The sequence below is a fragment of the Meles meles genome, chromosome 1 (genome assembly GCF_922984935.1).
Source record: "Meles meles chromosome 1, mMelMel3.1 paternal haplotype, whole genome shotgun sequence".
Classification (NCBI taxonomy): Eukaryota; Metazoa; Chordata; class Mammalia; order Carnivora; family Mustelidae; genus Meles; species Meles meles.
This window is the reverse complement of record NC_060066.1, coordinates 162,790,204-162,807,135: the sequence shown is the minus strand read 5'-3', so window position 1 is coordinate 162,807,135 and position 16,932 is coordinate 162,790,204. Positions and strand designations below refer to the sequence as shown.

Genomic DNA, 16,932 nt, shown 5'->3' with positions numbered 1-16,932 from the left:
CATTTAAAGTGATTTTACTTTAAGCGTTACTTCTCTGGTACTAAATATCTTGGGATGGCAAAGAACTCTCCTATCACTCTCTACCCCACAGACATGCACAGATATAACCTCACACGTCCTAAAGGACAAATGCAACATGGATTTAGTTCTATATGCTGTCCAAACAACCCTCAATATTACTCTTTTCAGTGCTAAAATAGGAGTTTAAGTTGGGCTTCTATTAACTACTTAGTGCTAGGAAACAATGTGGAGATTCAATTTGAGGATCCAAATGCTAGCTCCACCTGTTATTAGCTTTGTAAACATGGGCTAGACATGTAAGTGCTCTGTGACTATTTTATCACCTATAAAATGTGGAAAGCTCCTCTTAATGCCCCAGGGTGTGTGTTGTGGATCATGCAAAACTCTTATCCATTAAGCATCCTTTCTGTAAACTAGATATTCATGGAATATATCCATATGACAGCCATATGATTCAGTCAAGGACAATCTTACGTCTCTCAAACATACGTACTTCCTTTTCTGAGGAGGAATTATCTTTTCAGGAGATGAAATGCATGTCCTCTTACTGGTTGGTAAAGAATGTCTTCTTCATATATGAAGAATTGAATAAGTATGAGAAACCGTGTAGTAGTGAAAAAGTTCAGGGGTTTGGTCATCAACAGTCTAAGGTATTGTTGAAGTCTGGACCTGCAGAGTTCGCACTAGTGTCCTGGGGGTTTGGGACATTTAGTTCCAAAATACACTGAGTTTGTGTATTATCTTTTACTTTTCATTTTTTTTTTCAAGAGTCCTTGCCATTCTGATCATCTTTGCCTCTATTTCTGCCCTTCAAAAGCCTGTTTTCCTCAGATGATAGAGAACCAGGTCTTTACTCTGTAAGACTATCTCTGACCTTGACCTAGAAATACTTCATAACAGTAGGACAGTGTGAAACTCACACATGTGGAAAAGAATGCAGTGTGTGTTTTATTTTTCCTTTTATTAAAGCTCTGCATAGAACAGATACGCTATGGATGCTTACATGCTCAGTGTGAGATCTTTTGCATGTGGAATTAATGGCTCAATTTCTAATTAGATCTTATTTCTTGCAGGTGACATGGTCAATGTATTGATTTTTTTCAATCAGACTATTTGCAAACTAGAGATAATCCCTTCCTTACACATCACATAAAATTGTAGGGGATCAAGTGAGATAATGAATGAGAAAGCTTTGAAAAGGAGATACTGTTTTATAAATATTGAGTATAAAACTTATCATAATCATGTTTTAAAACTGTTATCACTGTTTGAATTGCTGTTATAGTATACTCTTTTTAAAATTTCTAGTGAAACCACTGCCTCCATCCAGTGTGAAAGCAGAAATTACTGTAAAAATTGGGTTATTGAAAATATCTTGGGAAAAGCCAGTCTTTCCAGAGAATAATCTTAAGTTCCAGATTCGCTATGCCTTAAATGGAAAAGAAGTACAGTGGAAGGTACATTTTACCTAGAAATGTCTCCAGCTTGCCTCACTAAATGTTGTTTCTTACAGCTGTTTTAATAACTGTATTGATTAGGCTTTATTTTATTGGCATAAAAGTACCTCTTGGGTATTCTATAGCTATTTTTGTTCAATAGATTGCTATGGGTCTAACCCTTTTAAGGAATGACATTTCCTGCAAGCCATCATTTCCCAAAATGAGCGTGACAGAACATTGATCCGATAAAATATTCCTTGAAAAAAGATTGCATGGCTGAATCAACTTAAGAAGGGCTGCATCACTGTGTGTTCCTGGTGTAGAATTGCTCTCTGGTACATACTAATGGTTCAGAGAGGTCCTGCATTAAAGAAACATTTGTGGCTTTATTTGTGACCTTTATTTCATTCTATGTTTCTCAAACTTATTTTACCGAGGAACCCTTTTTTCTTTAACATCTAATAATAATCTTTAGTACCTGTATGTTCATTGGGACGTATTTTGGAAGAAGCTGCTTTTATCAAACAACCAAAATCACACCCATAGTGGTGAGTGTACCTATGATGACTGGCTATGTCAGTTTCAGATGGCGGTCTGCAAAGACCCAGAAACATGAGGAATCCTAAATAGGACATTAGATCCTAATCATTTTACCTGAAAGGAATGTGACTGTTTACCAGCTTATTGAGGAGACTGAGTAACAGAGACATGACTATGTAACCACCAGGTTAAAATTACTGAGAGTTTTTGTGGATAGGGAACTAGTGGACAGAGTTTAGGACCAGAGTGAAGAGTGACCGGGGAGCGAGATTCGAGTAGGCCAGTCCAAATCTTGTCCTGAGGAGGAAGCAACAAGATGATTAAGACAATCCTGAACTAGAGGGAGCTCAGGATCCAAGCCTCATGCAAGTATTTCTCAAGCCAGAAAACACAAAGTCAGGTCTCTCTTAATTTTGGAATCGTATTAAGGTTTTAAATGCAGTTCGGGGCCCGCCAGCTATGGAGGGGTTCGTAATGATTTTTCTACCGCTTGGCCGTATTTTACAGATGTACGAGGTGTACGAGGCAAAATCAAAGTCGGCCAGTGTCCTAGTGCCAGACCTGTGTGCGGTCTACACAGTTCAGGTGCGCTGCCGGAGGCTGGACGGGCTGGGCTACTGGAGTAACTGGAGCAGTCCCGCCTACACAGTTGTTGTGGATATAAAAGGTCTGTGGAGATTTTGTAAATGTGTCTTAAGAATGCATGCAGGCGCTTTCAAATACGACTCCAGCATGTTCCTCCTGAGAACACGTGTACAACTTGGGCTTCTTGTCATTCTGCAGTTCCTACCAGAGGACCTGAATTTTGGAGAATAATAAATGAAGACACCACTAAAAAGGAGAGGAATGTTACTTTACTCTGGAAGGTATTCCTGCTTTTTACATTAATCTTAAATTTTATTTTCACGCTCATGAAATGTTGACTTGGTTTCTGTTCTGAGATGGGATTGCAGAGAGCTATGCAGACCGGGCCTGGCATGGGGTGAGGGAGTTCACTCTGTTCTCAGCTGAACATTAATTTGGCGAAGTCACTTACACTCTTCAGCCTCAGTTTCCTGATCCGTATAAATGTAAGGCTGGACTGGTGGATGCCTGCTCAGATATTGCTCCCCACCTGCCCAGATGGTTCCACACTTTGCAGGGACATATGGATTGCATTTGTATTTTTTTTTCCATTATTTCTGACTTAGAGGAATCTCAATGACAAAAAAATACATTGAGAAGCGCTGTTCCAGTCTATTGTAGAGAGTTGTTATCAGTTAGGTTTATAAGGGATTGGTTTATGTTATTTGAAGATTATTTATTCACTTCAGAGAGAGAGAGAGAGAGCGTGAGCAGGGGGAGGGGGAGAGGCCAGTGCGTGGGGGCAGAGGGAGGGGCAGAGGGAGAAGCGGTCTCCCCACTGAGCAGGGAGCCCCACACGGGGCTGGATCCCAGGATCCCCAATTCATGACCTGAGCCAAAGGCAGATGCTTAATCAGCTGAGCCACCCAGGTGCCCCTGGCTTATCTTATTTGAAGCAGGTAGCAGTAATGGGGCAGGTGGAGTATATTGTTAACACTCTGTAAAGTGAAAGAGTAGAAGTGGACTAGACTTTATATTGGAATCATCAGCGATCTGATACGATATTTTTTTTTAAACTATGGAGCAGAAATTCTGGGGTGCCATATGCATGGTTCTGATAGCCTCTGTTACTTGAGTTAGCAACAGGTCAGAAGAAACAAATGATTAATTTTACTGGGATTAACATAAATGATAATTAACATCTTTCCAGCTTTTTTGTTGTTGTTTTACAGAACTAGAGGGTTATTATTCCTTGTCTGCTGTTTCAATAAGGAAACTCTGATTCACTGCTGGTCCCTCTTTTCTCTAAAATTACTGTGAAATTTATTGGAAGGAAGGTGTCCTAATTGTATCCATATTTAATTATATTTGAATGATTTGTTCTCCGAGTCTTAAGGAAAAAAAAATCGAAAGGAAGAAAAGAAATTTCCTACGTTCCATACCCACCCAGACACCTTCACTGTATCTGTGGTCAGAGATGGGCCCTATCTCCCCTACCTCCCTATACCTCAGCCTTGAACTAGACGGGGCTTTGCCCTGGTCTGACCCTGCCTCCAAATGGGGAATGTATAAGAAGAATTCATGGGCTTGGTTGGTATAAAAAGCACTGGAGCCCTTGAACTAATCAATTTTTGTGTTTACTACAGCCTCTGATGAAAAATGACTCATTGTGCAGTGTGAGAAAATATGTGGTAAAACATCATACTTCCCGCAATGGAACATGGTCAGAAGATGTGGGAAATCACACTAAATTCACTTTCCTGTGGACAGAACAAGCACATTCTGTTACAGTTCTGGCTGTCAACTCAATTGGTGCTTCTTTTGTGAATTTTAATTTAACCTTCTCATGGCTTATGAGCAAAGGTAAGAAAGGGTACAGAGTAGTAAACCTGTACCCCTTTTTAGCATTTAATCTTTACATACTCCTCCCATTCCAAAGGATCTTCCAAGAAGCCTGCAATACTCTGAACCTGGAGAGCTCTCTTCCTTTATATCATCTTTTCCGAAAAATAGCAAAACAGATTGCATCCTGATTATGTAATATGGCCCTTGGGTTTTCATATAATAGAACCATGTTGAAATAGTATTATGATCAATGACAATATTCTAGTAAACCTAATATTTAAATCCCTTGGATCAATGGAAGTTGTACATAAATCAGTCTCTCTCCTTGTCTGTGTATGTGTGTGTATGTAAAAATAAATACATGTATATGTGTGTTATATTTATTACACATGTAAGTACTACATACTATATGGATGCAAGTAATTGATCAGACTTGCAAATTAACTTGTACTTCATTTCATATGAGTGATGAACCTTCTTTCCTTAATTTTGATATATTTGATTAATTAGAGAATCGAGAACTACCTTTAATAGGAGTTCCTAATCTGGATTACATATTCAGAGTATAACTTTTTAATGGAAAATTTCAAATCTACCCTACCTCTACTAATCTCTTCCATGAAGTCTTTGCTTACTGCTTTAATTAGATATATCCTAAATCAGGGTGCTTTCTACCTTTCTTAAGGTTTTTTATGTCTTCCTTGTATTATGATTATTTTTGTACATATGGGGTAAGCTTCTTGTAAGTTCCATAGCATCTGCACAAGGTTTTACACTAAAAATATTTTCTTTCTTTTTTTCAAAAATTTTATTTAAAAATATTTTCAACCAGTATGTTCTAGAGATATTTACTGAATGCTGCGCATTGTTAGGTGGTGGGAATTCCAACGAGAGAGAAACTATAATGGTCTCAGCATTCAGAAACCATTCAGAAACCATGCAGACCATGAGAATGGTCTCAGCAATCACAAGAGTCCAGTAGATGACACAGACATTGATCAAATAATCCTCCAAGTTCATCAGCCTATTTGTAAGCTGAAATCAGTGTTCCCAGGAAAGGAATGTAATATTATAAAAGAAAAGAAAATAGAACCTGACTTGGCGTTGAGAGAGAAGCTTTCTTAAGAAGCAGTATAGGAATTAAACTTCCCCCAAAAGTGGGGAAAGAGCACGGGCTCCTGAGACAGGAATAGTCTGATTGAAAGTCCTCATGGCATAGGAGAGGACCTGAGGAAAGAAAACCAGGGTGACTCTGGTGCAGAAAATCCTGAAAGGCTGGGAGGCTGAATGAGGCTTGGCCCTGGGCCTCACAGACATGCTAGGCGGTTCCTCCTCACATGTGGAAATCCAGTGGAGGCTTTTAAGTGGGGCTCTGTGAGGAGGGTGTTAAGTAATCAGACTTGTCCTTTGAAAGCACAACTCTGTCAGCAGGAGAGGAATTTGTGGGGAAGCAGAGAGGATGATGAATAGGCTTGTGTCGTATCCCAGTGGAGAGCAACTTTTTTGACTCTATCCCAAAACCCCATTTTGGTTTCTCCTCAATGGCATATGTTCCCACATCTTTCTGCATATATGACTCTGTGGTACAAAAATAATTGTATTAAATCAAAACCACAATGAGATACGACCTCACACCAGTCAGAATGGCTAAAATTAACAAGTCAGGAAATGATAGATGTTGGCGAGGATGCGGAGAAAGGGGAACCCTCCTCCACTGTTGGTGGGAATGCAAGCTGGTGCAGTCACTCTGGAAAACAGCATGGAGGTTCCTCAAAAAGTTGAAAATAGAGCTACCCTACAACCTAGCAATTGCACTACTGGGTATTTACCCTAAAGATACAAATTTAGTGATCTGAAGGGGCATGTGAACCTGAATGTTTATAGCAGCAATGCCTACAATAGCCAAACTATGGAAGGAACCTAGATGTCCATCAACATATAAATGGATAAAGAAGATGTGGCGCACACACACACACACGCACGCACACGCACACAATGGAATACTATGCAGCCATCAAAAAATGAAATCTTGCCATTTGCAATGACATGAATGGAACTAGAGGGTATTATGCTGAGCGAAATAAGTCAGTCAGAGAAAGACAATTATCATATGATCTGATATGAGGAATTTGAGAGTCAGGGCGGGGGTTGTGGGGGTTAGGGAGGGAAAAAATGAAACAGGTTGGGATTGGGAGGGAGACAAACCATAAGAGACTCTTAATTTTTTATTTTTATTAACATATAATGTATTATTAGCCCCAGGGGTACAGGTCATAAGAGACTCTTAATCTCAGGAAAAAAATTGAGGGGTGCTGGGGGTTGGGGATAGGGATAGGGTAGCTGGGTTATGGACATTGGGGAGGCTATGTGCTATAGTGAGTGCTGTGAAATGTGTAAGCCTGATGATTCACAGACCTGTACCCCTGGGGCAAATAATACATTATATGTTAAAAAAATGAATAAAATAAAAAAATAATTGTATTATATTTATCTATATAAATGTGAGCCTTCTCTAACATCTCCCTTTCTCCAGTAGGTCATATGCGCCTCACACTGTTAGGGGAATTTTTTTATTAGTTTTGAATTTAAAAACAAATTTCCTTCTTTTCCCCTCAGTAAATTCCGTTCAGTCGCTCAGTGCTTATCCTTTAAACAGCAGTTGTGTGCTTCTCTCCTGGATGCTATTACCTAGTGACTACTCTCTGATGTATTTTGTTACTGAGTGGAAAATTCTTAATGAAGACAGTGAAGTTAAATGGCTTAGGATCCCTCCATCAGTTAAGAAGTATTATATCCACGGTAAGTTTGGTGTGCTTTAATAAGTTTTTCTTACAGATTAGCATAAGAGTGATTATTAATTTAAGTAAGATAGCCAGTTAATGAAAACTTCAAAAATGTAAATGATACTACCATCTTACCACATATAATCCTATCACTTTATCATAAACATTCAGTTCTGTTTCATTTGATCCTTTCTAAATACTTTACAGTCATAATCATGTCACCTATTGCTTTTCTTCTGGTTCGTTCCTTTGATATATCACAAGCACATTTCTGTTTTCTCCCCAGTCCTTTTAACTGCGATTTTTAGTGATCATATAGCATTTTATTCCCAAGTCTACTTAAATCATTTATTTATTTGAGAACATTTTTTGTTGCTTCCAGCTTTACTTTTTTCTTTTTTCCTGGAACTGTTTTTTAATGGCCTTTGATATCTGCCACCAAATTGTTTTCCCAAATCTGTGTACCAACATATAATGCTACTAGCAGTGAGTGGGAATGCCAGGCTGAAGGTCTACAAATGTAGGGCTAAGTGATGTAGGCAGTATAAACTCCCAAAGTAGACCAGTTGCCCCAGGAGGGGATTAAAGTACAAAGTAATCGTGTACAATACAGTATCTACAAGTCTGAGTAAGGTTTTAGTAGGGAAGCTAACAATTGCCATGACCCTATTATTATACAGTATCACTCCAGAGACTTGTACTTCTGTTTCATTCCAAAGACCCTAGAATTTAGCATCAGGGCAAATAGAAATGATTGATAGAGAACTAAATTCAGTTCATTACCATTATTGTCCAGATGATTATTCTCTGTGCTTTTCTTTAAACCATGTAAATATATAATCTAGGCCTCAACAAGATTTATCCCTTGTGGAATACTTGTATGTTATTAACATTTATAAAAATGATACATCACTGATAGATTCATTTTGAACTTTGCTATACAGATGGTTGTCCCCGGGACAGGGGGATCCCTGGTCCCCACCCCCACTTCTTTGCATTTCATAAGACTTTAGTCTCACACCTTCCTTGAATAGGGAAAATAAGGAAGTTAAGTGTCCATGAAAGGGAATATTGCTGGCTTTGGGGATTTGGGAGAGGAGGTAAGACATATTGTCCTGGAAAGGGAAAGTATAAGTTCATACGCCATGAGCTTGAACAAACTGGCTATCATTAGAACACGCCCTTGAAAACTGCAGCCTTGTGTCTCTGGATAATATTTTCAAAAAGTATTTGAAAATTGTCATTAGTCTACGGCCATACCACCCTGAACGCGCCCGATCTCCTCTGAAAATTGTCATTACTAGGAGAATTTGGAATGCTTAGGTGGTTTTTGAAACTCCCTTAATCATCAGTTTCAATCCATAAATAACAATTTATTTCTATGTTTGGAAAAATAAGAGAGTCACCTAAATTTTTTTTATATAGGTTTCCCTTGTTAGTGTTACTTCAGTAAGAATGACCTGAATGACCTTTAATATATTTTTCTCCTCAGATCATTTTATCCCCATTGAGAAATATCAATTTAGTCTTTACCCAGTATTTATGGAAGGAGTAGGGAAACCGAAGATAATTAATAGTTTCCCCCAAGGTAAGAATTTTCCTTCTGGTTTCTTTTTATACAACGTGTGTTTTCCTACTCAGTTAGCAGTTATGTTGCCATCTGATTATTTTCTTTCTAATGGAGTCATGGAAGAGTCTAGAATCTTACATAGATGTGTCAGGGAGTGATTGCAGGAGGGGTACATGGACCCTTGGTGGTTTAAGAAAAGTAATCAAGCATGGTATTCTTGTATTAGAAATTAACATTTTTCAGTCTCAAACTGGATAAAAAGTTAATGGAAACAAAATAAAGGAAAATATGCATTAGTGCAATAAAATATATAATCAGAAAGAATAATTAGAAAAATATTAATTTTCTATACAATCTATATAAATGCATCTACCTCAAACAATATGTTTGGGGGGTATATACTTATAAGCCTTTAAATTTTTATTTATTTAAAATTTAAAATTTAAATAAATTTATTAAAATTCATAAATAATAACAAACATTATATATTATATAATTATATATTATATTATGTATTACATAATAACATTATATAATATATAATATAATGTATTATATAATAATATTATATAACAAATACTATAAATAATAAAATTTATAAACAATAAATTTTAATAAATAAAATTTAATAAATTTTAAATTTTAAATTTATTTATTTTAAATTTTAGAGATTTTTATTTTATTTATTTGACAGAGAGAGAGAGAGAGAGAGAGCACGCGCACAGGTAGACAGAGCAGCAGACAGAGGGAGAGGGAGAAGCAGTCTCTCTACTGAGCAGAGAGTGTGATGTGGGACTCGATCCCCGGACCGTAGGATCACAACTTGAGCTGAAGGCAGACCCTTAACTAAATGAACCACCCAGGTGCCCAGGCCTTTAAAATTCAATTAATCTTTTTAAAGGAAACACTTTTCCTCTAAAAATAAAACTAGAGAAGTAGTTATAGAAATAAATTGATTGTGCCTCTTAAATTTCTAATTCATTTTACCATACTTGGAGTATCAACATTTTGATTTTGCTATTATGGCTCAAATTGTCTTCAACTCCAAGCAACCTAATAATGAAGTTTCAAGAGAGAAATATTTTTCCTGGTTTTAGCATTAAGATGATTATAAAAACCCATTCATTTATTACTTGATACATACGTGCTGGGAACAAGAACTGGGGATACAAAAATAAACATCTGTCTCCGTCCTTAAGGAGCTTAACCCTCATGCTCTAATGGAAGTGAAAGTAAACAAATCATGTATAATATAATGGCAGATAGAAATACGTGCCATGCTTGTTGTGATGAGCACTGGGTGTTGTATTTAAGTGATGAATCACTAAATTCTACTTCTGAAACTAATATTACACTATATGTTAATGAACTAGAATTTAAATAAAAACTTAAAAAAATTACTTGCACTCAAAAAAAAATCCCAAATCAATAAAACATAATGTAAGAGTGACAATTGGTAATAATTAATAAAAGGACTAATTTAATAATAATAAAAAATAGTGCCATGAAGCAAAATAAATGTAAGATGAAATGATAGAGTTAAAATGTGGTGCTTTCGTTCAGATGGTCAGAATTGGTCTTTTTAAAAATTTTTTTTTAATTTTTTTAAAGATTTTATTTATTTATTTGTCAGAGAGAGAGGAGCGAGAGCCAGCACAGGCAGACAGAGTGGCAGGCAGAGGTGAGGGAGAAGCAGGCTCCCTGCCAAGCAAGGAGCCCGATGTGGGACTTGATCCCAGGACGCTGGGATCATGACCTGAGCCGAAGGCAGCTGCTTAACCAACTGAGCCACCCAGGCATCCCCAGAATTGGTCTTTTTAGTTCAAGCCATGCAAGTACAAAAGAGAAGAGCATTTTAGACAAAGGAATAGCAAGTGCAAAGGTTCTGAAGACTGAGCATGCTTGGGGCTCAAGAAAAGCAAGGTCAATGTGTGTGGAATGAACAAAGTAGAGATTGGAAGAAATGAATGTTGAATTCTCTAGAAGCAGATACTGAGGCAGAGAGTCATCAGAACAACTTTAATTGGCACTTTGACTCATATAACCTAAACTGATCACATGGAATTGGCAGAAAATAATTTTGAAAAGGTGTTTTCTTAACTCACTGCAAGCATAATTATGCACAAAAAATATTTTTTATTAATGTGAGCATAACTATACTTTTAGCTTCTTTTTTATTTTTATATCTTTAAAGGTAGTACAGATTTATGATGAAATCAGAAAAAAGTCTGCTGTAATTTTTGGTACAGAAAGATGTTTTTACTTCCTCAACCTTCTGAATCATGTGAATTCTATTTCTTTTCAGATGATATTGAAAAACACCAGCATGATGCAGGTCTATATGTAATTGTGCCAATAATTATTTCCTCTTCAATTTTACTGCTTGGAACACTGTTAATATCACACCAAAGGTATTGTACATGGAATTACGAATCTTTATGGCCAAAGCTCTTGAGCATATTTAAGCCTTGATTTAAAACCCAAATTAGAAACACTATAGTATCCTAAATATGTTTATGTGGTATTCAGTATACAGTTAAGATGGTCTAAAAAGAAAAGGCCTGTTTTCAGGAAACCACATTTTGTTTTGCTAGTACAACACAAACATCATGGATGAGATTCATGTTTTAAATGTAAATACGTTCAGGAAATAACAAGCTTATAACAGGAAATCTGAGGCAGTACGTCCTCAGAGAGGGCAACAGTGGCTTTTAGAGCTGTATAATTTGGGTTGAGGACTTTTAGTGGTGAAGATTTACCTGGAGTGGCCAGTTCATTTATGATTAGGAAGCACTCCAGTTTTTAAAAATCAGCACTGTGTGGCTTCCCAGTCTGTCTAGTTTGCAAATGGCCTTGAATTTCTTGTGGTTCTAGGGTGCCAGATCACTGTGTGCTGAGAGGCCCAGACTATGAAATTATTTCCCACATGTCAAATCTCTACAGAAACTTTTATCTTATAGCAAAAAAGAGGGATAGGAGATTTTAGAATCTGAATGTCTCTTTCAGTCAGGTGAGCTAATGGGGCCATATCAAGTGGAATTGTTTCTGAAACTCAACTGATGGCCCTTGTTTTTCCTTTTTGAGAGGGGCAGGGAAGGGCAGGGGGAGAAGGAAAGAATCTTAAGTAGGCTCCATACCCAGCGTGGAGCTCGAAGTTTGGCTCAATTTCATGGTCCTGAGACTGTGACTTGTTCCAAAATCAGGAGTTGTATGCCTAGCTAACTGAGCCATCCAGGCACCCCGATGGCCACTTTTCATATATTGTTTCTCCAAGAAAAATCTATTCAAAGTGTTTAGCACAGTGCCTGGCAAAGAGCTTTCAGTAAGTGTTGGTTATTTTATTAACATAGTGATTATTAACTCTAATCTAGATAGAACATTGGTGGAAATCTTCATGGGATAGTGTGTGAAAATGAATCAGATTCTACTGAGAAGTAGCTGATCTGGCAGATTAATTTCTAATTTGTGCATTCATTAACTGTGAACATTTTTGATATGAATGTTTTTTGTTTCTCCTTTATAGAATGAAAAAGCTGTTTTGGGAAGATGTTCCAAACCCCAAGAACTGTTCCTGGGCACAAGGACTCAATTTTCAGAAGGTCCCTTTTTCAATTTTTTTAACCCAAAATATGTAAGATTGTGCTTTAGATGTTGTATGCCTTATATAGCATCCAACATTTTTAAGGTTTAAAATAGTTTAAGGATAAGGTTTAAATCTTATTTTATTCAATTCATTTAAATATGAGTTCTGTTTAATCCATTATGTATTTTCAAGAATAGCAGGATACAGGGATATGAAATCAGGATGAAAACAAAATTTTGTAGGTAGTTCATCATCTGAAAATTAAATACATAGGTATATATATATATGAAAAATAGATAGGTATATATTTACATATATATATCTTCTGGTTTTTAGTATATAATAAAATAAATGTTAGAATATTAAGGGTTAAATCTGATGGAGAACAGATATTTAGATACACTTTTTTGGTGTAAGTTGATTATCCTTAGGTAAAGGATGGAGTCAATACAATATTTTTAATCCCTGTAATTATATTCATAATTATTTAAATCAATTGAAAACTATATAAATAATCCTGTCCTTAAATACTGCAATCTGAAAAAAGAGCAGTTGTCCTAATAAAGCTTACATTTAAGCACATGGTTTTTTTTAAGCTAAAGTACTTTATAAATTAATCAGCTATAATAAAATAATTTGTACATATATCTTATAATAGAATTCCCCAGAAAACTGTAGAGTTTAACTAATGTTTTATTAATTCTTATAATTTTCCCTGAAGCAAGGTTGGGTTTCTACCCATAAAATTGAGAAAAGAGAGTTCAGTTTTCATGTCAAAATATCTCCACGATGTTTTAACCATAATCATATGGAGGTTTTAAGCAGTCTCAACAATTTCATCTTTATCATTAGTCACTGTTAAAAGTCTTCAGTGGTTTCCTTTTAGCTGCGAGATAAAGTACAGTCCCTTTAAACTAGTACTCAATGACCTCTCTCTGTAATCTGTTACCAACCTATGTATCCTATTTCTTCTGTCCCTGGGCCTCGATCATGCCTTTGCTCTTCCCTTTACTTCTACAGACCCCACCACATTGGTGAAGACTTCACTCTAGTCCCTTTTCTACAAATTTTCCTTTAACAAAAGTAGTTCAGAAGATTTCTTTCCCTCTAAGTTCCCTGAACATTTTACTGTTCAATGTATTGTGAAGAGCTTTCTGAGTTCCCAGGGTGTGTCTTACTCCTCACAAATATTTGTTGAACTTCTACTGCATGGGAAGTATTAAAGTCAGAATTAATTAAAGCCATGCTGGTAATTCATGATCATGTCCATTCATATATGTGCAAATCACTGAGATACATTAAGATTTTTGCTTCAGTCCTCAGTATCTCAGCTTCCTTTCCTGTAAAATGAGGTTTAATGGAACTTGCATCATAAAGTTTGTTTTAGGGATTAAAGAAGATGGTACTTGTAGTGTAGTAAAGCCTCAATAACTATTAATCATCCTTATTTTACATTTTTAGATGTTTCAATTATTATTCTTTCAATGACACTGTGAGATAATTATCATTATTTTCATTTTATAGAAGAAAAAACCTGAGGCTTATAGTGGTTAGGTATCTTGTTTTAGAACCAGGCGTGGCTTGCCAATTTGTCTGACTCTGGAGCCTGTTCGTTCCATTACTCATTCTTCTCCATAGTAGTGGCTTTCAATTTTTTTTTTATTTGACCATGATCCACAATACATTTTACCTTGTAGCCTAGTACATGCATAGATATAGATATGCAAAATGAAAGGATTTCAGTATTTGTAGTGCTCTCTATTTTCAAAATTCTATTTTCTTTTAAAAAATACTGGTTGCAACCCACTACATTGATTTCACTTACTACTGGCCTATGACTTGCAGCAAGATAAACACTGCTCTCCAGTTTATCAATGAACAAATGAGTGAATATATGATATTGTAGATATAAGAGTGCAAACGATTAAATTGTAATCTTTCAGCAGAAACGACATGGTCTTATCTTCAGATGAGACAGCACAAGGTGATCATTCTCTTTATAGAAACTTTGCTTTGTTTTGAGTCCAACCAGCCCCACACCACACACCTCTCAGCTATGGCATTAGGCGCTGTATGCCACGGAGTCTCCTTCCATTAGACAGAGCTCATGATTTTTTTCAATTAGTAAAATATTTATTCCTCTTTTCTCTCTTTCATTATGAATCCACACAGTAACATATAGCATAGCTATAATAATATTTCAGCCATATATATTTGTCTGTCATTCATTCATTCATTCAATAAGCACATGTAAGTATTTACATGTAAGTCTAGGATGTGACCAGGATCTTGGGAAACAAATTTTTCAGAGATTTTCCTTAGTATCTGGGAAATAAGACAGTAAGGTTATAGAGGAGTGGCTTGAGTGGAATAGAAAGAATTTGTCTTCTTTATCATCTCTAAAATAGGTTATTCATTTTAAAATTCATTAATTTGTTTCACTCATTCATTCACAACCTATTTATTGAATACCTGTCCTGTGCTAGTCACTGTGCTGTACCTTCAGGTTGTACTGATCAGAAAAACAAACTCCTGGAGTGGACGGTCAAGCAGGAAAATAAGCATTAATCAACGATAATGGAAATAACAATATGCATATGGCATATGTAAACAACTAATAATTATAAGCTACAAGTTGTGAAAAAAAAAATCCAGTGTGCTGAGCTTAGTGTATGGGATGGGTGGGGATGAGCGGTGAAGATAGGAAAGCAACAACTGAGCTAAGCTCTAGAAGATGATTAGTCATTAGCTAGGTTTTGTGGTGGAGTGGGGAGAACCCAGGCAAATCTGCCTTCAAACACAAAGCCCTGAGGTAGGAAGGACCACACCACATTCATAAACTGAAAATAGGAAGATTAAAAGACAGTGTAAGGAGATTTTTCTTATATATGAGGAGCTCTTTATTTTAAGATGAGTTTTTGTTTGTTTGTTTTTTTTTTTGGTCACAAAAACTAGATATCTATAACAAAAATTTTAAAGCTTCACCATCCAAGTATACATAAATGCCGGAAATAACCATCTTCTTGTCTCTTTAAGAGAAGCTAAAATACTCTCTTCAACACGTGATGCTCTTCAAATCTCCCCTCTGCACCACCATGAAAATGGTCTCTAAATGTTTACCAGGATAGGGAAATGATCAGGCCCACCTCCGCAAAGGAAGTCTGAGCCAGCACTAAATGATCTTCCTTTCTCCGGAAGATGGCGGGCTCAAAGGAACCACGTGGTGGATAGAGGTTGGATCAGTGAGCATTTGTTATAGACCGTGCTCGCCTGCTGTCTCACACGCATGCGCTGAAGATGAGCATAGTGTCATGTGCAGCAGATCATGTGACAGACGTTAAATACGAGGAGACTGAAATCTCACTCAGTTTTTCCATGTTCTAGTAAAGTGAAGAAGTGTGAAGAATTTTTAAGATCCTTGCAGTGGGTGTGGATAACCTTATCTTTATTTCTTCCCCACCCCTGCCAATATTTGACTTTGTAATCTTACAAGATAATTTTTTGAGCATAACCAGTCCTCAAGATGGCCAGTTTATTTCTAGAGCTTAACAGGTACACACGTAACATAGTCTAGATATGGGGAAGATATTCCCCAAAATCAATTTGGGGAATATAATAGGAATATTTGAAAAGTGAAGAAGAATATAAGAAGAGAAATAAGAATATAAGAATATAATTTCAAAGCTTTTTACTAATAAAAATCAAACCGTCTAAAATGCAATAACTTGAAAAGATCTCTTCTACTTTAATCTCCTAAATAGCTAAAAATATACTTTTTAAGGGAAAAATGGTGTTGTGTAATTCATGCTGTATTTCTAAACCAGGTAAGGCAAATTTACTATTGACTCTTTGCTTTTATATTCATTTATTTTCTTTAATTTTATCATAGTCTTCTATTTTCTGATGACCAAACTGAGTCTCAGAGTGGTTCAATGGCTTGTCTTGATCATCTATCCTGTCCTTGTAAAAACTTTGGTTAAACCCAGGTCCATCGGACTCAAACTGCCACCCTTGCTATCAGTCCCATCTTAGCGATATATTGCTTTATGTAACTTATGCTACTAAATCATATACTTAAAAACAGTTAAAAGACTAAATTTTGTTATGTATACTTTAACAAATTTTCACAAATGAGTAAGAAATCTGGATAGACGTTTCTGCAAGGAAGCTATATAAATGGCCAGTTAGCACTAATGAATATATGCTTAACATCATCAGCTATTAGGGAAATGCAACCCCAAAACACAAGATACCACTTTACACTGGTGAGGATGGCTATAATCAAAAAGACAGATAGATAATAAGTGTTGGTGAGAATATGGAGAAATTAGAACTCTTATGCTGCCAGTGGGAATGTAAAATGAGGCAGCCCTTTGGGAATACGGTCTTTACGGTTCTTCAGTAGTTCAATATAGAATTACCATATGACCCAGCAATTCCACTGCTTGGTATATATCCAATAGAAATGAAATCACGTATTATGTGGAGATTTATACATGAGTGTTCATAGCAGCTTTGTTCATAGTAGCCAAGATGTGGAAACAAGCCAGATTTCCATCAAATGATGAATGGGTGAGCAAAAGGTGA

General features: G+C 36.3%; 1 protein-coding gene across 4 annotated transcripts in view; it reads left to right on the top strand.

The window, feature by feature from the left end:
* LEPR (leptin receptor) overlaps positions 1–16,932 on the top strand; it is an 89,061-nt gene that overhangs the window by 63,024 nt on the left and 9,105 nt on the right. For all 4 annotated transcript variants that reach the window (XM_045979971.1, XM_045979953.1, XM_045979962.1 and 1 more), the window contains 8 exons: positions 1,330–1,478; positions 2,508–2,667; positions 2,784–2,866; positions 4,211–4,427; positions 7,026–7,208; positions 8,685–8,780; positions 11,068–11,173; positions 12,286–12,361. In XM_045979971.1, coding sequence (XP_045835927.1) covers positions 1,330–1,478; positions 2,508–2,667; positions 2,784–2,866; positions 4,211–4,427; positions 7,026–7,208; positions 8,685–8,780; positions 11,068–11,173; positions 12,286–12,361 — 1,070 coding nt within the window. The remainder of the gene's footprint in view (positions 1–1,329; positions 1,479–2,507; positions 2,668–2,783; positions 2,867–4,210; positions 4,428–7,025; positions 7,209–8,684; positions 8,781–11,067; positions 11,174–12,285; positions 12,362–16,932) is intronic.